Raw genomic sequence first — 22,670 nt, 5'->3', positions numbered from 1 at the left:
GGTTTGATAGATCAGTGGTTCCCAAAGTGGGTCCTTGAGAGAGTTCCAGGGGGTCCCAGCTAAATGATAGTTAGGAACCAAATGGACCCTTATGGGTCTGTAACTGTAAAAAATGGTTTTGTTCCATTTGTACACTCTCAGAGTTAAATTTACATTGATTTTACATTATAAATTGGGGTCCCAGACATAGAAATTCCATTAAATGGGGGGCCGTAGCCTAATACAGGTCAAACCTGCTGTCCTTGAAATGAAAATGGTTGAAAATCATTGTTAGAGCCGTAATAATCTTCTGACAGAAGTGAGCTAATGGATGAGAGAGAGAGAGGGGGGGGGATGATGGTGTGAGGAATGATTTGGTTTTGGACGGAGAGAGGAAGAGTGAGAGTAGTGGTGCTACGTTGATGTGGAGAAAGAGGCAAGCGGAGTCGATGGGGAGATGATGATAAGAGAGTGGAGTGGAAATTGCAATAAATAGATCAAGTGAAAGGACAGATCAGTGGAAAGGTTAAAAATATAGAGATATCGCTTTTTGGGAGAATTCCAAAATGTTAAGTGTGCCATAACTGTCGGATTTAGGAACATGATGAATGCACTTCATGATGTGTGAATGTGTCAGGACCTTGTTTGGTATTTTACCGCTGCTGTTTTGTTCATACATGATCCTGTTAGCTCCACCAGCCTTGTTCTACGTTAGTGTGACATTCTGAACTCTTATTTCGTGTCTAGTCCACTCATATCCTAGAATCTAGGATATGTGTGGACTAGGCACGAAATAAGAGAGCAGAATAAAAGAAGAAAGAAAGAAATTATATTAAAAAGGCCAAGGCAAAGGCTTTTTTACAAGGTCACAGGTCACTCGTTTCATTGAGTTAATTGTACAGCTTTACTGTCATGTTAACCTTTTCTTCATAATCAGAAAAATAATATATATATAAAGATTCAATTAAGATTAGATGAGACCATTTACAAATGGTAATGGTGTCCTGAGGAGATTGCATTGTAACGACCCATTGCATCCTGCCTGACTGACCTCTGTGCGCCCTCTCTCTCTCTCTCTGCCCTCCACATGTTCAGTTGAAGAAGCTCTTGCTGACGCCGCCCAACATGCCCGCAGGCATCGACACACACAAAGATGGCAGCCACGGGCATCGCCATAGCAACAGGAGCTTCCACCTTCGGCCAGTCAGGCCCCTGATCAAGGTAAAGACGGCCAACACCTACTGTATACTCCAGGAAATCCCATAGAAACCTGTCGTAAGAATTACATAGAAATATTCTGCTTAAATAATTAAGGGAACACTTTCATCCATTAAGTTTTTATGGCAGTGTTTGTGCAGCAGTATGTACACTATGGCGAACACGGCAAACAAAATAAAAAACACACCCATGTGAAGTGAGGGGCGCTCTTATCATCGTACGTAAAATAGACAATGACCCACCAGTTTTGGAGATATGGCTTATAGAGTAATGTCTTGCAGTGAAACAGCGAGTTGAGAAAACAGGCTTACCTCTGGGTAACTCTTCTCAGCCACACCCCTAGTCCAACCCCCAGATTCTTAGCCACACCCCTAGATTTATTTAATGTGCAGTTTGGCCGTTTTGTGGTGTTTTTGAACTAGTGAGCACTGAGAGCAGGCGAATTTCTTTGTGCATGCTCATTTTCCCTGAAGTCAGTCTTATTCAAATTGATCCAATTAGATTTTATTTCAGAAGGTCCTGTTATTAAAATTAAAAGTTATTTAATAATCAAAATCTACAAAGTAACTAGTAACTGAAGTTTTCAAATAAATGTAGTGGAGTAAAATATTTGCCTCTGAGATGTAGAAGCAAACAAAACATACATTAACAACTTCAGCCCTATACACAATTTGGGCATTGTAAAATAGCCAATCTACAAGGCCCGAAAACTTGAAGTGAGACATTGCAAAAGATACGTGATTGACGATGCACAATTTAGAAATGAATGAGTAACTATTGCAGTCTCAACTGCTTGTCAATCAGTTGTGACAAGCCTGTCTTTCACTTTAGCGTGTGTGTGTGTGTGTGTGTGTGTGTGAGAGCTTTAAAACAAAGGTCATTGAACTCTGTCCTTTTTTGTCCCTTCTCTCTCTATCACTCATCCATTTCTCATCTCTCCATCACTCCATCCATATGTCCATGCTCAGACCGACACAGCCCAGGAGAGGAAGCCGCGGGCGGTGCGCCCGGCGGGCCGCCTCTGCACCGAGCTCCACCGCCACCTGACCACCAAGGACGCCCGCGCCCCGGACACAGAGGACGAGGACAGCGAGTCCGAGGAGGACGACGAGGACGACGAAGAGGAAGATGAAGAGGAGGAGGAGGAAGGGGAGGAGTCATCCGCCAGCGAGGCCGAGAGCCCGGCGGCCGCCGGCGCTGCGGCACAGCAGCAGTCCCCCGTGGAGCCTCCCCGGCCTCAGTTCAGCTCGGAGAAAGAGCTGCGCTCCGTGGTGGAGCTCATCAGGTACATGCACACGTACTGCCTGCCCACGCGCAAGCAGCAGCAGCAGCAGCAGGGCTGGGAGAGGAGGGAGCAGCAGCTCCCCACCCTGGCGGCGCGCAACAGAGCCAGACTGGAGGCGTCGCGTGCGGCGGCGGCGGCGGTGGCCTCGCAAAGCTCCCACCACCACCACCACCTCCACCAGGGAGGCAGCAAGGTCATTCTGGTGGGAGGAGGAGGGGCGGCGGGCGCACGGGAAGGATCGGCGGCGATCGGCGGTTCGGCGGGAGGCGCTGTCGGGGCCGCCGGTCCGAGGAGGCTGCCCTTTGCCCGCAGGAGGGAGGTGAAGGCCAACTCCTTGCTGCGCGAGCTACTGGAGCAGAGTGGCTCCGTGGACGTCAGCAAGCCTTACAGACTGCACAGCGTCCCCTACTCCCACTCCCACAGCCCGCACAGAGGAGGCCCCTCATCCTCCGCCGCCCCGTCCGCGTCCACCTCTCCTCCTCCTCCTTCCTCCTCCTCCCCCGATGGAAGAACATTATTCTCAGAGGTGGCGCAGCAGCAGCAGAGCTGCGAGGAGTGGCCGGAGGAAGGGGGCTCCTTCTCGGTGCGCCGGTCCCGCCGCCTGGCCTCCTTCCCCGGCCGCTTCGGCAAGAGGCCGAGGCCTGCGCGCCCCCGGGGAGAGGGGGAGGAGGAGAACGACGACAAGGAGAACGGGAAGGAGAGAAGGGAGGGAGAGGAGGAAGGGAGCAAACTCCCGCCAGCCCACACTGAAGGAGGAAGGACAATGGAGATACTTGCAGAGCCTGCCAAGCCCTGCTTCCACGGTGAGCAGACAGACAGACAGACACGTATAGAGTTATATGGTTGCTGCCGTGCAGAAACCTCTTTCCTCCATATTCTAACTTTTTGTGTTTTTTCGTAAATGAATGCCAAGCTTGTGATCATACTGCACAAAAGCATTCAAGGCGTGTGGAAGCTGGAAACGATGTATTTTGAGCTTGTTGTTATCATTGCTTTAATACTTGTCATTCTTGTCATAGTCACCTCTGACTACGGGCGACATGCAAAATAACTTTAACCCTATATACATTGTCTATTGATTTACACACTCACAATGCGTCGTAATCGTGATGCAACACAGTGAGCTTGTGGTGTAGATCTATTTTCAAAATGTACGGGAAATTGGCAATATGTTTGGAACATTTTCTAACCCAAATCTTGTAAGAGGGTCCCTGACTCCCTTTTCAGATGGAGATCCACGGCCAAATGCATATTAATTTAATAGGAGTCCTTGGCATGGAAACATTTGAGAACCACTGCCTTATTGTAAAAGGGAGGAATCACACATGCATGCACAGTACACACACACACACACACACACACACACACACACACACACACACACACACACACACATACAGCACACCTGGCATTAATGCAAATCCTTTTGAAATTCGATAAGAGCGTCTGAAGGCGCACATACACACCAAAAAACAACTCCTGAGTATTTATGAGTGCACCTGCTTCTCGTTGTGTTTGATTGCAGAGAAACGAGCCTGTCTTTGCCTGCCACTCAACTCCAAGACTACAGGGTGAGTATCTCTACAGAATTCCTGCACCGTATCAGCCCTACAACTCTGAACAAATATTATATTCCCCCATTTATTTGCATCTCTATCCGGTGGTGTTATCATACAGTATGCCATGTGTTTTTTGCACAAGACACCCTGCAAGTACAATATTAAATCTATAAAAAAAAAATCAGCCAGCAAAGTAGTGTTTCCGACGAATGTGAAATGCTTTTCTGCCACACCGATAATATGCAGCGTTGTGAGGGAATTGTCTGGACTGTAGTTATGAGTGCGTTCATGAGACAGGAAACAGACACCAACTACTTACAGAACTGGGTAGTGGTGGTTATTGCCTGCAACCTCACGAGCTACGATACGATACACACAGCATTTCTTGACGTATATCGATTCAGTACGATATGATACGATTATTGATTCATTGATTAACTGGGTGGCTTGAGCTCACTGTTCCGACTCTTCCCCTTTATTTAGGCTTAATGTGGTTCACAAAACGTTTTTAATTGCTTTTTTAAAATAACAAATCAAATTTGATGATCTTATCAGACATCAGGCAGTCTAATGCAATGCGTGCTTGTTGCACTGCATTCAGTCTGACCAGAAGCTGATCATTTTAACCTTTCCCCTCCAGCAAGTAGAACCCTACACACACACACACACACACACACACACACACACACACACACACACACACACACACACACACACACACACACACACACACACAGGCCCTCGCTCATCTTTTTACCAGTCCTGGAAGCTAGTGTGTTTGAATGTACAATCCGCTTGCAACGCAGGCCATTTTAAAATCAATCCACTGATGCACAAAATAGTACCCCCCCCCCCCCCTTGCTTTGGCTTTATTCTCTGTTATGCAAGGTCCCCCCAAAAGGCCAGTCGGCTCGGCTCAGCATTCACAGCGAGAAACAGAGACCGGGGGCAAAAATAAAGGGATAGATGGGAGGAGAGGAAGAAAGAGGAGTGCATATGGTGTCTGTGATAAGAACCCAGGGACACCGTTCACATGCAATGCCAGGGATTTGTAATAATTCACATTTAGAAATCATCTGGAACGTTTTTTTTTTTTTTTTTTTTTTTACAGTTAAAAATGTTAAAAACCAAGATTTTTTTTTATTTTTGTCAGTACTTGCTGTCCTTGATTTCACCACTCAATATCTGACTGAAACTCAACTGGTGTTTTGAAACTGCTGTCATTTTGATGCAGCTGTATCTCCATATATGTTTTTTTAGCCCCATCCAATGTCCAGCTTTGAGGGTTTGTGTAACCTCAAACATTGAATGCCACAAACATTGTGTAAACAAAAACATTGACAACAAAAGTGAGGATGCAAATTGTGATAGGCCAGAATGAGATGTACAGTATGATGATAAGACTCAGCGCCCCTCACTTCACACGGGTGTGATTTGTTTTTAACCTATTTAAAGTATTAACAAGAGCGTGTGACTAAATGACTACATCGGATCGTTTGGATCACAGGTGATATATTTTGTTCAGTGTTATTGCCTAAGCACCAGAATAAAGCCTAGCTCTGCTTGTCTCTGTGTTTCTGTGCGAGCAGGGAGTCTCAGTACGGCACCAAGCCTTTCGAGCCGCCGCTCAGTGTGGATCTGTGTGGAACAGCAGGTAAACACGTCTCTCATGCTGTCTATTCTATTCCCATACAGGGTGCTCCTTACAGCTCTGGAAAAGTGTGGAATTATTCATTACTCTTGTAGGGGAGTATGGGGATTTTGTGAAAGGCTTTAAAATAGTAAAACATACGTAAGAAAATGTGCAAAGGAAAATGTTCCATATTTTATGTTCTCGTAGTGTTTTTGTGACTGCCTGGATGTCAGTGTTCAACTCAACCGGCATTCGGCTAAGATGTAAAGTGGTCGTACATGCACGAGAATTGGTACACACCACTATCATGTCCCAACTTACAAAAACGTCTCTTGGTTTTGAGTAATGTAACCCCACCCCTTCTGATTGGTCGATAATTGATAGCTCATGTTTTTCCTATAACTTTTCAACGGTTTGTCGTAGAAATAAGTGGGGGGTGTCTTGGTTCAGAGTCCTTGTCCGTTATTGGTGAAACTTATCCCCTCTTCTGATTGGTCAATATGTTATAGTTTATATAACCTTTGAATAGTTTGTCGTACAGAGTCATGAGTCACCTCACTGGACTCAGATGAAAATCCTTGTCATTCAGTAGTTACTTAGCTCTGCTCCTGTAGTTCTGGTTGGTCGGTATTTGCCTCTAACTTGCTCGCGCGAGGGCCCGGTCATCGCTGCTTGCAGCTATAATTACTATTATTATTGGTCCGATCCATAGAAGGTTTGAGAACCAAAGTGTTCCAAACGCAAAGCCATTGTCTGACTCCCAAACCCCCCCCCCCCCCCCTCCTACACAGGTCTCACCCCACCCACCACGCCCCCCCACAAACCGGCGGATGATGAGCTCTTCAAGCCAGCGGAGGGAGGGAAGGGAGGAGGAGGGGGAGAGGGGGAGTCTACCAACACCACTACCCCCAGCGGTAAGGCCCGTCACAATTACGTCTGTCATGTGTTCGCAATTATTTGAAATAATCGCAATAGTTTTTTGCAAAATATAAAAGCATCAATCGCTAAAAGTTTACAGTAAGCTAAAACACGTCTACAAGGTTACTACAAGGCATCACTTTTTGAATTTCTTTGGAGCTATTTCCGTTTTCTTTTTTTTATTGATAGGGTACAGTAATTAGACAGGAAAGGGGGAGAGAGATGGGGGGAAGACATTCGGCAAAGGCTGACGGGCTCGGGACTCGAACCCGTGACACCATCGGTGCCTGGACCGCTCAGCCACGGCCCATGCAGGCCCGCTAATTGTTTTTGTCATATATACAGGTTTAATGTTTGTTTTTAGTTCAATGTTTGTTTTAAAAACGCCGTTGACAATGAAGGGAACATTAATTTTCAGTTGCGCTGCGACAAGATCGATCGGCTATTTTCAATCATTATTTTAAGATGAAAGCGTATTTTAAAGTGATCGAACTAGCAATAGAACAGAAGTTTAGAAGCATCTTCCAGAAACATGAGTGGTCTCAGTTAAATGTCATGATTTCTTCAGCTCGGTCGGCGTAAAAAGCATCATCACATATTCGGCCTTGAGATTTTATTTTGCCTTATACCATACGACAGCCCTACCCACCACCACCACCACCACCACCAAGGGCATGTCGTCCTGGCTGAGCCGTGCCCACCAGCACCAGCGGCGGAAGCTCCCGGAGCAGACGGAGCTGTACGCACAGCTGCGGCGCATGCAGGGCGCCGGCCAGGCCCGCGAGAGAGAGACCCAGCAGAGCCTGCTGCTCGGCGGTAACCTGCTGCAGGCGGCGGTGACCCAGCATCAGCGCACCTTCTTCGGCGACCACGACTACTGCGCCCTGAGCCTCGGCGAGAGCCACCGGCGCAGCACCACGGCCATGCTGGGCGCCATCCTACGCTCGGAGAGGTCCGGAGGAGGAGGAGCGGGCCGGGGGGCGATCGAGCGGGAGAAAGGCGGGGAGGAGGAGGAGGGAGGAAGGCTCCAGGCGGTGGCTCCGGGGCCGCAGCAGGGCGAGGCGGTTGTGGATATGATGGTGACGTCGGTGGTGTCGGCGTCGACCGAGCTTCGCCAGTCTTCGGCGGCGGCCACGCCCCCTGCCTCGGAGGAAGAGGGCGAGCCCTCCTCGTCCTCCTCTCGCTCCCCGTCGCCGGTTCTGCACTCGTCGCCCGACTCCCCCGCCAGCAAGACAGACTCCAGGTGAGAGAAAGACCTCGGGGACAGACACGGACAGGAGAGAGGGAGGCGAGTGGGGGGGAGACATGAGAACCTTTTACTTCAGACACATAAAAAAACAAAACAGACAGCGATGACACAGAGATATAGCCTGAGTAGCTAGACTGAAAAAGAGTGAAAGATGTCTACACATTGGGTAATGGAGAGAAGGAAGAAGCCATAGAGAGAGAGTGTGTGATGGAGGATGGATGAAGGCGCCTTGCCGCAGTGCGTGTGAGACAGCCTCCTCTCTTGCTACAGTTCACCCGTTTCCTTCTCCTGTCTGACACTTTTGTTTAACCTTGTCCTCCCTCTCCCATCCCCATCTGTCCTCCTCCTCCTTTCCTCACTTTTCTCCATCCTCTCCATTTCGTTTGTCCCTCGCTTCGTCTTGCCTGGATGTCCATCTCCCTTTCTCCTGTCTCTCTCCCTCTTCCTCTCTCCCTCTTCCTCTCTCTCTCTCTCTCTCTCTCTCTCTCTGCAGTGGTGAGAACTCAGAGAGCTGTCCAGAGGACAAGCAGAGGAACAAAACCAAGACAGGCCAGCAGAAAGATGAGGTACATGGCTATGTTGCCTCTAGCTATATGCCACACTGCACAGACAATTAAAATTGATTGACTTGTGCTAAAAGTGTCACTCTGAAAGGGTAAGGAAATAGTGGCGGTATGAATGTCTATGTACTTTATCTCACATTAGTGCATTAATCCCACCATGACTCCTGTCCTGAGTGCTACAGGTGTTTCAGCCTCTTGTAGCTGAATTGGAATGTCATCTTAAAGACAAGTCTTAGTGTTAGTCTGCTTTAGGCCGACTAAATATAAGATTTTAGTCGACTAAATCTACAGTTTTACAGTCTACAGTCTACTCAAATTTTTAGACTAAAATGTATTTTGGCGGGCCTTGATGCCGTCGTAATGACTGATTATACACTATACACTGAAAATAGCCGATCTACAAGCTCACAACGCGTCACGCGGCTGCGACGCTCTGTGAGCTTGTACATCGGCTATTTCAGCATGCAACCAAGTGTAAAATTACGAATACTGGATCTCTTGTCCACTAGTTCCTTCCTAACATTTTAATCTAGTTTATTTGGCGAACAATGGCCACAAGATGTTTTTTTTCTTTCTTTTTTGTTCTGACTGTTGCCATGGTTTCCCTGTTGCCAGGACAACTGCCAGGTGTTCTACATCCACAACCTGCCGAGCAGTGTGACCCAGAACATGCTCAGAAAACGCTTCCAGGTGTATGGCAGCCCCGAGGACTGCAAAGTCATCATCCGCAATGAGTATGTGTCGGCTTGGCTGAACCCCAGTTGTAATAATACCAGAAAGAACTCCAATGTTTTACTTTAGTTATGTTTTTCTTTTTTTGCGTACGAAGTACGAATATATTAGTATGAAAACTGCAATGTAGATGTATACTCCGTTATTCAAAATGTACTCAAGTAAAAGTACAAAAGTATCGGCATCAAAATGTACTTTAAGTACTAAAAGCAAAAGTACTCATATTGCAGCAAGTTCAAAACATTTACTAAATATTTTAAGGTGCATTACAGCCGTACACACGTACAGAGAGACAGACATGGTTGGTATTTTAAGGTGCATTACAGCCGTACACACGTACAGAGAGACAGACATGGTTGGTATTTTAAGGTGCATTACAGCCGTACACACGTACAGAGAGACAGACATGGTTGGTATTTTAAGGTGCATTACAGCCGTACACACGTACAGAGAGACAGACATGGTTGGTATTTTAACGTGCATTACAGCCGTACACACGTACAGAGAGACAGACATGGTTGGTATTTTAAGGTGCATTACAGCCGTACACACGTACAGAGAGACAGACATGGTTAGATTATAGTAGTTACTAGTTATAGTCTTTTGGAGGGGACACGGATTGGATTACACACTCATTCGGGGGACGCACAAAAAGCTGTGTCATGGTCTTGAGTGTGTGTGTGTGTGTGTGTGTGTGCAGGGAGCGCTGTGGGGTGATAAAGATCCGTCAGGCTGGAGGTCAGAGACACTGGAGGGAACGAGATATGTTGTATCAGAACGGAGCGGGTGCCCTCCGCAGGATGACCAGAAAGCGATACATAGACCTCGGTAAGGAACACGCACGCACACAGGCACGCACACACGCACGCCCGCACGCCCGCAGGCACGCACAGAGAAATCACCACCATCTTTGGGTCAATTCAGGGCAATGCTTTCCAACATTTTGTCATAATTTAAAAAAAAAGTTTTTCTGTTTTAGTTCTTTGAGTATTTGAGTGTTTTCTGTCTTCTGATTCATCTACCGTTCTTATGTTTGAACGTCGCTCTTATGCAAATGTAATTTCTGTTGATTATTGTATTGTATCTCGGCCACATTGAAAATGAGGGCCTGCCCCTGAACTGTTCTCTGAGATATGATTAAGCAATATTACACGAGAGGGGGTGGTTTAACGTCATTAATGCACGCCTGCGATGCTGCAGGCGGGCGAGTTCCGAAAGGCAGCGCAGAAGTGCATTAATGACGTTTAAAACTAAGATATTTGCTAAAACAAATCATAACCCTTACCCTATTTACTTACCCTATTTTTATATTATAGAAGAGAGCCATATGAATAATAAATAGATCTGACTACGGTATTATGAACCTACCAATGAACTCTTTATTAAATATAATACACTAAAATGCGTTCAAAGCGCAACATAAATTGCTCCCTGACTGCATTCAGAAGCTGTTCCAACCGAAAGTAAACCATTACGAGCTGAGGGGTATACTGATGTTTGAAATTAAAATGCAAAAACTAACATTAAAAAAATATGTCCATCTGTATTGGCAGCAGAAATATGGAATAGTTGTGATAATGACAAAAAATTGCATATAAATTCAAGAAAATGTTTAAAAGTAATATAGTAGCAAAACAATATAAAACATCATCATATAACCTCTTATAATGCATCATTTCCATCTCCATATGATTCTACCAAACGTATTCCTTTGCTTGTTTATTTGTTCTTATTTTTTGTTGTTCGTTTTTTATTATTTGCACTAATGTAATATAAGTAAGTCAAAAAGGGTGGGCACTATATAAGCTACGGCTTCAGCCTACACCTTTTGGTCCAAACATGTCATGTAAAACGTTTTTGCTGTAATAATCATGTACATGTTATTTTAAGACCGAAATAAACTATTCATCCATTCATTCATATTTTTTTAATGACAGATGTAGCCACTACGACCACAATGTCCCAAGAAACTCACTAGCCTATAGCAACCCAGTCTGCTGCTTGGTGGAAGATCAAACAGAGCAGCTGATTTCTTTGTTTTCTTCCAGACGAGGCGGGACCAGGCCCGGTCAAGAGCAAGTACGATGCGTTGGACTTCGACACCCTGCTCAAGGAGGCCCAAAAGTCCTTACATCGCTGAATGCTTGCTACCCCCCCTCCCCCCCACACACACACACACACACACACACACACTGGCCCACCACCAGTGACTACAGCAGCCTCCGACGACCCCAGGGCATCCTGAGATGACGATGGCCTCTCGTTGGTACCTCCTCTGTGCAAGACAACCCAACCCCCCCTCACCCCGCGAAAAATGTTTACATTTTTAAGATTGGATTATAGGAACTAAAAACTTTTACTTTTTACACCTAAGGATACAGCTTGAAATATGCGAAGACTGCGGCGGTTGTTGACGCGAGGAGGAGACTTTTTTAACGTCGACCACAGAACTAACTACTTCAGTGGTTCCTCAGAACGACGGGATCCGCTGTGGACGAACAAACAAAACAAAAGCTGCTTCCTGTCTGTGTTGGTGACATCATCATTCTGCACCCGCAAGGTGCGGAAGTGAGAAGAGACCTCTTGTAGCAAAAAAATACTTTGCTATTATCCCTGCGTCACGTTGGTCGTTTTGTGTGCGTGTGTGTCTCTGCGCGTCTTTTTTTTTGTTTTTTTGTTCGATTGTTTCTCTTTTTTTTTTGTAAAAACCCCTCCTTCTCTTCGGTCACCGGTGGCGATATTGCAAACAGTTTTCGCCATCAAATCGTGCAGTTGAAAAAATATATATGCTTCGGGTTTTTTTAGCAAAAACTGTGGATGTAATGAACAACAACAAACAAAAAAACTGTGTGTGTGTGTGTGTGTGTGTGTGTGTGTGTGTGTGTGTGTGTGTGTGTGTGTGTGTGTGTGTGTGTGTGTGTGTGTGTGTGTTATGGACAATGAGAAAATAACAATTAAAAACAAGAACAACTAACATTTCACTAAATCATTTGACAGCTTCAAAAGTTTACAAATCAAAAATGAGGAAGGGAAAAAAAAAGACATAGTTTTTTCTTTTTGTAAGTTTAGTGCTTCCTTGATTTTAATCTATGCACTGTAGGAGGCAAAAAAGGTCTCCCCTGTCCTTGATCACTCTCCCCCTGACTCTCTACTGTAGTCTATAACTCTGCCATGCTAAAGTACAATACTCTATGACTTCTGCTACTGGCTGCCACAGACAAAAACATACGGGGCCCTATGTTTGCATGTCTTAAGTACCAGGTCGTATGACTTATAACTTAAGACCTGGAGGCATGGCTAATGCTGTTTGGCCACTCAACACAGCCAAATAACAGCATTGACCACACCTCCAGGTCTTACGTTTAAGTCATAAGACCTGGTACTTAAGACGCGCAAAATAGGGCCCTGTGGGGTGCTAACTGTGTGGAGGGTGTGCTGCTTTTGGGTGTGCAGGCTCTGCTAGGCTTGATGGAAAAAATAAATAAACCAACTTATAACATGGAATAAGAAAATATCTGAAAACAATCAACCAAATATTGAAACTAAAGCAGCAATTTTTTAGCACGTGCACATCCCCAAAATACCGGTAATCCAAAATCCTTGTAGCTTTTGATCTCAATGGGCAAAATATCGCAGGCATCAACAGGAGTTCAAATAGCAACAGTGATGAGCCATATCTAACCAATCGGATCTCATTAGCTAATTATTAGTTTTTTTCTCACCCATGTGAGCAAAGAGATCTTTATTGTGCGCGGAGGTTTGTGCGCGACTGTTCTCGCCAAGCCTGGCCACAGCGGGACGTCTGGTCAATGGGTTTTTTTCTTCTGCCCTGAGCAAAAATAATAATAATCACGCGTGTCCGTACATTAACGTGGGAACGGAAAAAAGCTGTGTCCGCGGTGGATAAAGAAAATATTAAAAAAGAAAGCCACACAAATAATGCCACAAAAGAATGTTTACATGGAGCAAGTCAGATTGAACTGGGGGGAAAACAATTATCATAGCCGTTGACATTTTCATCCCAAACGTAATCGATAATGACAACTTCACAGAATTTCACTGTACATAGAGCACATTTAGGTAGAGGCACTGCACACGTAAAGCTATTCACTTACCAATAGCCACCAGAAGGTCAAAATTAACACCCACCAGGAAAGGATGCATTTGCAATTCATTGCTTTTCTAAAAACCGAAACGTCACCACAACAGTAGAAGGCATGGATGATTCCACAAAGCATTTGGGAGTTTACAAATTTAGTTTCCATGCTCTAGAATAGACTGGATTGAATATCGTGACTGGGTCGGTTTCAATTTTCAAATAATGGAATGTACTCAAAAACCCTGAATGTAGACCAAACCATTTGATCACCTCCAAGATTGTTGTACCCTGTGAAAGCGGGAATCCCGAATCAACAGTGTTGACTCTGGCTTAAAGCGCAGCTCAAATAGCCCTCAGACGCACATGTCCCTGAAACGGTCGCTAATTAAAGACCCTCAAACTGCAGAGAGAGAGCCTTGGCACCCAAAACAAAGACGAGCCCAGGGCAAAGCGAGGGACAGAATATCGGCTGAGAAACACAATGTTCACGCGAGATGTCCCGCATTTAGCCGAACGTCTCTACCTCACCCCCGTCCATCCCTCTGCTGCTCCCCCCCCCCCCCCCCCCCCCCAGCTTCTCTCGATCTACGCTCTTCCCGTCCTCCATTAATTATTTCTCTTGTGGACATGGTTGTTTTCTGGCTGAGGATGTTCCATCTGAGGGGTGCTTAAGGGTAGATGGTGTTTGTGGTTTGTTTGTTTGTGTGTGTGTGGGTGTGTGGGTGTGTGTGTGTTTGTGTGTGTGCATGTGCGTGCGTATGTGCGTGCGTGCATGTGTTTTTTTGTTATTCTACTGTTGAGTCCCAAACGAGGGAAGTAAGCTGTTCTCTGTCTCTCCTTAAAGCTAATGTTTTTGTGTGCTGTCTTTGACCGTGTGTCCTTGCTGGGTATCTGACTGTCTCTTGGCTGTGTTTGGTGTCTGGGTTGGGAGCTGCCATGGGGGGGATGGGGGTGGTCCATGGGTGAAGGGTTTTAACTTGGGGTTGGATGGTAAGGTGCTGGTCCTTGGAATGTGCTGGGAGGTTTAAAATTCACCCTCTTTGCTTCTTCAAGGATCCTGCTGATCCCAGTGTTGATTTTGTCGACTCAAACTATGAAACATGTTCATCGACTACCTTTTGTCACTGACGAAAACTAAATGGAAACTATATGAAAAGTAAGCTATTATGACTAAAACTAAGACTACATATATTGACAATTTCGTCAACAAATAAAAACTAGTCTAAAATGTTATTATGCTCACAACGAAGTGTAAAATCACCAATACATTTTAAGCGACTAAATCAACTGTAGATTTAGTCGACTAAAACTAGACTAACACTAAAGCATTTCAGATGACTAAAACTAAATTAAATGTTATCCAAGAGACTACGACTAAACTAAACTAATTTTGCGGTCAAAATCAACACTGGATCTTACTGATCCAGCCATCTCCTCCTTTCCCCTCCTCCTCCCCAGTGCTTTAATACTGTGCAGCCTGACTCTCCTCTTTCTCTCTCTCTACTTTTTTCTCTTTGCTCTCAAATCTAGGTTTTGGGTCTTGTTTCAAGAACACCCCAAACCCTTTTATAATGATGCCTCCTTCTTTTCTCTCTCTCTTCCCTCTTGCTGTCTTATCTATCTAATCAACTCTATGGTAACACACATGAAAATTGAATGTTTACATAACTTTGATTCTCCATCGACTTTTATTAGGACTTACGCTAAGTACAAAAGGCCTCATTCGGGTGTTGGGAAAAATGAACGTTGACTGATTTTTAAACTGAAGTTTGCCAAGACGGATCATTTTGAAGTGTCATCCCACAATATAATTGGGGTGGAGGAGGATTGAAGGACCTGGAGTAAGACATGGTTCCCATCTGACCGATCCAAAAACATCCCAATGAGCATTTGTGCTTAGTATGTACACTACTAAAAAAAAGTGAGAGAATGTGCTGGTTTACATACTGAAAAAAAAGAGAAAAAGAAAAAAAGAATATATTGAGATATATGAAATATATATTGTGTATATAGCACTATGCCTCGTAAACATAAAATGTATTGTGTGTTTGTAAAGGTGGCGGGGTCACGTTCAGGGCAAAGAGCTGATGGATGTTCAGTGCAGAGACAAGATGAAGGGAAAACCTTGTCGCTGACCACTTAAACCCTGTAATCCGGTAGATCGGCGTCCCTCTGGGTTCTATACTAGTGACTCTACTGTTTTCATTTTACATTATCACTGCAAATGGCCAATCTTCGAGCTCACAATGCTATGCGAGCTTGTAGATGTCTACAGATGATGCTTGTAGATGTCTACAGATGATGCTTGTAGATGTCTACAGATGATGTCTTGTAGATGTCAACAGATGATGTCTTGTAGATGTCTACAGATGATGTCTTGTAGATGTCTACAGATGATGTCTTGTAGATGTCTACAGATTATGCTTGTAGATGTCTACAGATGATGTCTTGTAGATGTCTACAGATGATGCTTGTAGATGTCTACAGATGATGTCTTGTAGATGTCTACAGATGATGCTTGTAGATGTCTACAGATGATGCGGGTTGAAGTGGTTAACGACTTCACACGTAAAGTCCAACACTGTTGTGAAATGGGCAGGGTGGGGAATATATATATATACACACAAAGAAAAGAAAGAAATCCCTTTAGACTATTGTACCAGAAGATTCTATTTCTTATGTTTCTTCTTTAAATGACTAAATATTTTTAGATGATTTTATCTTTTTTTGTTGTTTTTTTGTTTCAAGAAAAAAAAAGCAATCAAGCAAGATGCAATACATAATAATAGTCTATCTACGAGACAGCCTTTCAGAGAGACAAGAGTTAATAATAAATAGTGGGTTGGTTGGTTTTAACTACCATGGCTACATGGGTTGGTTGGTTTTAACTACCATATAGCTACATGGGTTGGTTGGTTTTAACTACCATGGCTACATGGGTTGGTTTTAACTACCATAGCTACATGGGTTGGTTGGTTTTAACTACCATATAGCTACATGGGTTGGTTGGTTTTAACTACCATGGCTACATGGGTTGGTTTTAACTACCATAGCTACATGGGTTGGTTGGTTTTAACTACCATAGCTACATGGGTTGGTTGGTTTTAACTACCATAGCTACATGGGTTGGTTGGTTTTAACTACCGTAGCTACATGGGTTGGTTGGTTTTAACTACCATAGCTACATGGGTTGGTTGGTTTTAACTACCGTAGCTACATGGGTTGGTTGGTTTTAACTACCATGGCTACATGGGTTGGTTGGTTTTAACTACCATGGCTACATGGGTTGGTTGGTTTTAACTACCATAGCTACATGGGTTGGTTGGTTTTAACTACCATGGCTACATGGGTTGGTTGGTTAGTTTTAACTACCATGGCTACATGGGTTGGTTGATTGGTTTTAACTACCATAGCTACATGGGCAATCCCCAAACTAGCCATCCTATAGGCTACAGTATATGTAGACCACTGTGTAACGCAAACTATATAGTACAGGAAAGAATGTGGTCAGTTGTGGCATATACATGGAACATATTGTATACAAAAGGAAAAAAAAATAATCGCATTACAAAATAATTTTTACTCTTGCACAAAATAACAGCCCAGCCCAAGTAGTGAGTATATATGTTCACAATATTTCTTTTTTTGTTTTGTTTTCATTGAAATGAAACTATCGCATTAAACTGTTTATTGCCATATTTTGATGGTGCACAGGTTTGTTTAAAATCTGATTTTTCTGTGTCGTGTTGAGACACTATGGTAATTATTGAGGTAACTTTGTGAACATGTATGACTCTTGACATCGGAGGGATGTGGGAAGGATGAAAATAGGCAAGAGCACGGAGAAACAAAAAACCTGTTTCGTTTTGACCCCAATATAACATAACCTGACTCCGCCAGATGATGGCAGTAGTGAGTTCCTCCTGCCTCCCATGTGGACTCTCTCGGGCAGAGACAATGTACTCCGAACCAATTCTGATCGGAGCGATATGCGGCCGTATTCAGCCGCTAGAGGCGGGATCAACGCGCAAATGTAAACACAACCTAACAAGACTAGTTATCAGATTTTTTTCCCGCTGCTTCCGGTTCATCTTTTCTGCTTGAGAGAGACCAGATGCAGGTACAGTAGGAGGAGGGAACTTGTGAACTTAATACTGCCGCAATCTGGCGGAGTCAGGTTAAATATAACAGTCTTCAGAGCAGACTGCTGGATACCAGTGAGGGTGCTTCCATCCCTGTAGAGGTGAATGAAACATCACAGCCCTTTGTCATGGCAAGCCTTAAGAATCAACAAGGGGGTAAATATAAAAGCTACCACTGTACGCTTTTATTATTACTGTTTGAACTCCTTTCCAATCCAATGTGTTTTATTATGAAATAATTACTGTTGGAATTAAATCCCTTTTTTCAATACAGCCATATTATAAAAGGTATATTACATATATCTATATATATATATATGAATATATATTTGTGTGTTTGTGTAGATATCTAGATGATTATATACTTTCTTATAGAAAAAAAATAATATTTGATGTTGACCATTCTCCTAAGTGTTTTGAGAACACGAACACATTTCAACATTGTACTGCTGTCCGTGCTATGGGGGTCTCGGGGTCCTAGATCCGAGGACAACCAATCCAAATAAAAAAAGAGAACCCTCCTTCCAAAGGGAAAACCCCTTGTTAGAATGCAATACATTTTTCTTTCCACTCTTCACTTCAGAAAAATGGTGAGAAAACCATTAAAACTTGAGAGGCAAGTTGACCAAAAAAAAAACTTTAAATAAAAAGACAAAAAAGGAAAAAAAAATGAAAAAGAAAGAGAAAGAAATAAACAATATTAATAATACAAATAAAAAACAGACTTGACAACAGCGCTTTAAAATCTAGATGTGTTTAATGTCCAGTTTGTCAGGTTCGGTGTTAAAGATGTCACCAATGATTCAACATCACCACCCAGCGCCTGCTGTCAAATTCATCTTTGTTTTCATTTAAATATTACGGTTACATGTTTTCTTTATATAAAGCAATGTATCTTTCAACTCAGTGATTCCGATATAACCCTTCATGGACAGCGGCGCTTATGAGAACTTGGGCCCTTAAACCAGTGGTTCCCAAAGTGGGGTCCGGGGACACCCAGGGATCATTGAGGGAGTTCCAGGGGGTCCCCAGCTAAATGATAGTTTGGAACCAAATGGACCATTATGGGTCCGTTAACGCTGAGAATGTACAAATGGAACCAAATGGGTCCATTTGGTTCCATTTGTACACTGAAACCAAAATGTACAAATGGACCCAAAATGGATCCATTTAACCCAGAGTTAAATTAACATTGATTTTACAACATAAATTCGGGTCCCAGAGATAGAAATGCCATTAAATGGGCGTCCGTAGACTAATGCATGTCAAACTGGGCGTCCTTGAAATTAAACGGGTTGAGAATCACTCAAAAATCTTCTCTTATGGGGGTCCCTGGCATTTCTCTTTAAATGGGGGTCCATGGGCTAATTAGTGTCAATTTGGGGGTCCGTGACATGAAAAAGTTTGAGAACCACTGCTTTAAACTTATGGCATCGTCACTTTCTATTTCATCTGTGAAAGTTGGACCACAGTGCACCATCCTGAACGTGTGTGTGTGTGTGTGTGTGTGTGTGTGCGTGTGTGTGCGTGTGCGCATGTGTGCGTGCGTGTGTCTGTGGTTTTAATACAGTACTAACCTAACAGTTACAAATACACAGGAAATCACCGGGCTTTCTGTTTAATTTTGGTGGTAAATGTGATGTCAAATAGGCACTTTGTAGGGACTGCAAACTGTCAAAGATTAAGTACATGTGAGTGGTTCTTTTGGTGGAGGAAAATTAATTACATAAAGGGCATACATTGTTTTATTTGTTTGTTTTAAGTTTTGTTTTTCATCGCGATTGATTTTGTCTATTTCCATCTAATGACTATCAAATTCACATAAAATGATTTTCTCTTCTTTTTTTAACTTAGTTTTTGGTAAAAGAAAACAGTAAATACTGCTAGCGAGATTTTATATTTTTACATATGTTGGTTTTATTTTGCGTTTCTTTTTATTTATAAGCCACTTAGTTTGGATGTCTTTAAATGGTGTTTCTTTTTCTTTCTCTGTTTTGTGTGATTTCATATGTCTTGAGAATGTGGAGACAAATGCATTTCAGTATTTTTGAATTGTTAAAATCTAGTTTCATAGAAGCAGAAGTATCTGATGTTATAAATTATATTTTAATTCATGTGAATAGTTTAAAAGGCGACGGCTTCCTTTTAAACTGAATACATTTCTCTTCAGAGATTGTTTACATTATAAAACTGTAGAGATGTGCTCCTCATATACTGTAAAAAGTACATTATATTGATTGATTTGCCTCCAAAAAATAAAATCCTAATGAACAACATGCTATGAATGTGTATGTGTGTATTCCTGAAGTTTATTATCTAACTATGGGGCTGATATGTTATCCCATTCAGGACGGGGAACCCCTTTTAGTGTTTTAAGGATTATGTTCTACTTTAGCTATTGGAAAATAGCAGATCTACAAGCTCATAGCATGGCACTGAGTGCCAGGGGGGCAACATATTTTCAGATGGGGGTTGTCGGCCAATTGCAAAAGGAGGAGGGTGAAAGGACCTGACATCCACTGGCACGACAGTGGCATTAGAGTTCTTGGGGACAAAGCTGGGTTAGATTTGTCCCCAAAAAGTTAGATTTAACCCAGCTTTGTGAGCAGGTCCTGTCTGAGCGGGAGATGCCACGGCCGGTCGTACAGGAGGGGAGCAATTTCCGACCTCCAGGAGCCCCAGGCTGGGGCCACGAGGAGTAGAGACAACCGTCGAGTCCTGACCCAGGGGGGGCTTGATCAGGTTGAGGGGAGGGAATGCATACAGCAGCCCTTGTGGCCATTCGTGGGCCAGGGTGTCCACACCTAGCGTTGCAGTCCCATTGATGGAGAAGAACAGGTGACACTTCCTGTTCTCTTCTGTGGCAAAGAGGTCCGCCACTGGGACCCTCAACCTGTCACATAGCTGGGCCGCTACTAGCGGGTGAAGGGACCAGTCCGTGTACTGGAGTGGTCCCCTGGACAGAAGGTCTGGTCCTGCGTTCAGGAGCCCTGGGACGTGGCATGCCTTGATCTAGAGAAGGTGCTCATCGCACCACAACACTAGTTGCCTTGCCAGAGCATGCAGGGTTGGGGACCTTAGTCTGCCCTGCTTGTTGATGTAACATACCGTCGTAGTGTTGTCCGATCTTACAAGAACGTGGCAACCTTTGACGTAGCGTTCAAAGTGGTGTAGCGCCAGAAACACCGCCATCAACACCAGATAGTTGATGTAGAAGGCCTCGTGACTCTGGTCCCACACTCCGCTGGCTGCCATGCCTTGAAGCGTGGTGCCCCAGCCTGACAAACTGCCGTCTGTTGTGAGGACTCTCCCCGTGGGGACTCCTTCCGTTAGAGTGTCGTGGGACCCCATCACTGTGCGTCGACACACTCCTGTGTGACGAGAAAAGAAAATATGAAAAACATGAAAAATAACATACTGTGTATGTCGTCCTTCATGGTTCTTCGTCGCTCCACTCTGGTTTAGTTTAGTTTATTTAGGATCCCCATTAGCTGTTACACCTGGCAACAGCTATTCTTCCTGAGGTAAAAACAACATTACAGATATCACAAAAGAAATACATTAAAGCATGCTGACTGTGATGCTAACTATATGGTGCCGGCAAGTGGCGAATTTTCAGGGCCTTCAAGGTATTCAGAGAAGGCCCTGTGAGCCTCAGAAGAAAGAAAATGTTAATTTTAAAAATCACTTTTTTTATTTATATATTTTATATTTTTTAATCAAATTTATTAAAATAGTTTGTGTCGCTAATCTGTTAAAACCGCACTGTTTCACTCGCCATAGTTGTGTTCGCCCCATTCACTGCGCATTAGAGCGTTTTTGTACAGGAGAAAATAACAGCCAATCGGAGATTTCTTTTCACAAGTCACTGGGCAGACTTTCCTCCATCGAGGGTATTCTAGCATGGCCGGGCACTTTAACGGGAGCCCAGGTGTGGAGTGACAGTTTGATCAGCCAATCACATTTGGAGCTGTAGTCAATGGGCGTAGTCTTTTAGATGCCAAGGTATGCTAGGGATCTTGCCCCTCGGCTACCGTAGCGAACTATCAACACAAGCAAGCATACCCGTAGTAAACAAACAATGAAACATGGCAGAAGCAAATGATACCGTCGATGTTGTTGCGGATTTATTAACAGTTCCCTTTTCAAGAAGAACATTTAATGAAAAGATGGACATTATCAAAAAAGGCCACCCAACCCCAGAAGGACTGGAAATCAGCCAGGCATCAAAGGCCGGTTACGAGCGACATTTCCAGGCTAGCAATTGGGAACGGACTGGCTCGGTTTCACGGAAGAAGCTGTTTGTTGTTTGGGACCGACAAGGGTGCGTGGAACTTTAGAGGCTTCGATAACCTTAGCTGTTTAACAAAGTCTGCACAAAAGCATGAAGGCTCGGCAAGTCACCTTAAGGCAACAATTAATCTGAAAACATTTGGAGTTGCAAGGATTGATTTACAGCTGGATGAACAGAGACGGAGAGAAACAACGATGGACAACGAAAAGGTGAAAAAAAATCGGGATATTTTAAAACTATTTCTTCAACAAAAAAAACTCAGTGAAAGCATGAAGCAGCTATATAAACTGACGTGTGTAGTTGTAACTATCCCTGTCACCACTTCAACCGTGGAAAGGACATTTTCTGCCCTCAAGCGAATTAAAACATATGCGAGGAATACAACCGGACAATCCCGACTCTCTGCATTATCCTCTATGTCAATTGAAAAACAAATTCTCCTGGATCTGAAAAGGACTGATCAACTTTATGACCGATACACCGGGCCATTGAAAAGTTCACCCAAACGGACAGGAGGATGGATTTTGTCTTCAGGTGAACCACGTCAAAATGGTGAGTGAAACAAATTAATTTATATTGATGGATCTGCCGCTGCGCATTTTATTTCCACACAAATATCTTGAAATATTGTCTGGGCTGCTGTGCGTTTAATTTGGTAATTCTTGACTTGATATTTCTTTGCATACCGTAACTGCTGTTATGATGTTGATTGTGTGGCACAATGCTGTGCCACACAGCTTGGCTGGGCTGCTGTGCGTTTAATTTGGTAATTCTTGACTTGATCTTTCTTTGCGAGGTTGAATGGGTGGCACCAGTGGCAGCTGGCATCAATTTAGGCCGATGTGCCGTAATTGTGAATGAAGTTATTAGCGCAAATATTAATTTAGCAATGGCATTGGTATTGGTTTCTCACTCAGTAGGATATAGGCAGACAGTGCCGGTTCTAGGCCTTTTGAGGCCCTAGGCAACATATTATACAGAGCCCCCCCCCCCTCCTGC

At 43.9% G+C, this 22,670-nt stretch overlaps 1 protein-coding gene across 1 annotated transcript in view; it reads left to right on the top strand.

The window, feature by feature from the left end:
* ppargc1b (peroxisome proliferator-activated receptor gamma, coactivator 1 beta) overlaps positions 1 to 19,656 on the top strand; it is a 119,161-nt gene extending 99,505 nt beyond the window's left edge. The window contains exons 4-13 of the mRNA XM_080773972.1: positions 1,075 to 1,200; positions 2,166 to 3,285; positions 4,008 to 4,053; positions 5,631 to 5,695; positions 6,466 to 6,588; positions 7,232 to 7,835; positions 8,335 to 8,407; positions 9,020 to 9,138; positions 9,837 to 9,964; positions 11,185 to 19,656. Of these exons, the coding sequence (XP_080630098.1) occupies positions 1,075 to 1,200; positions 2,166 to 3,285; positions 4,008 to 4,053; positions 5,631 to 5,695; positions 6,466 to 6,588; positions 7,232 to 7,835; positions 8,335 to 8,407; positions 9,020 to 9,138; positions 9,837 to 9,964; positions 11,185 to 11,276 (2,496 nt within the window). The 3' untranslated portion in view covers positions 11,277 to 19,656. The remainder of the gene's footprint in view (positions 1 to 1,074; positions 1,201 to 2,165; positions 3,286 to 4,007; positions 4,054 to 5,630; positions 5,696 to 6,465; positions 6,589 to 7,231; positions 7,836 to 8,334; positions 8,408 to 9,019; positions 9,139 to 9,836; positions 9,965 to 11,184) is intronic.
* Positions 19,657 to 22,670: the final 3,014 nt, after the last annotated feature.

This window comes from Protomyctophum bolini (genome assembly GCF_963924005.1).
Source record: "Protomyctophum bolini genome assembly, chromosome: 10".
In the NCBI taxonomy this organism is placed as follows: domain Eukaryota; kingdom Metazoa; phylum Chordata; class Actinopteri; order Myctophiformes; family Myctophidae; genus Protomyctophum; species Protomyctophum bolini.
The sequence above is the reverse complement of the archived record's forward strand: the minus strand, read 5'-3'. Positions and strand labels throughout refer to the sequence as shown.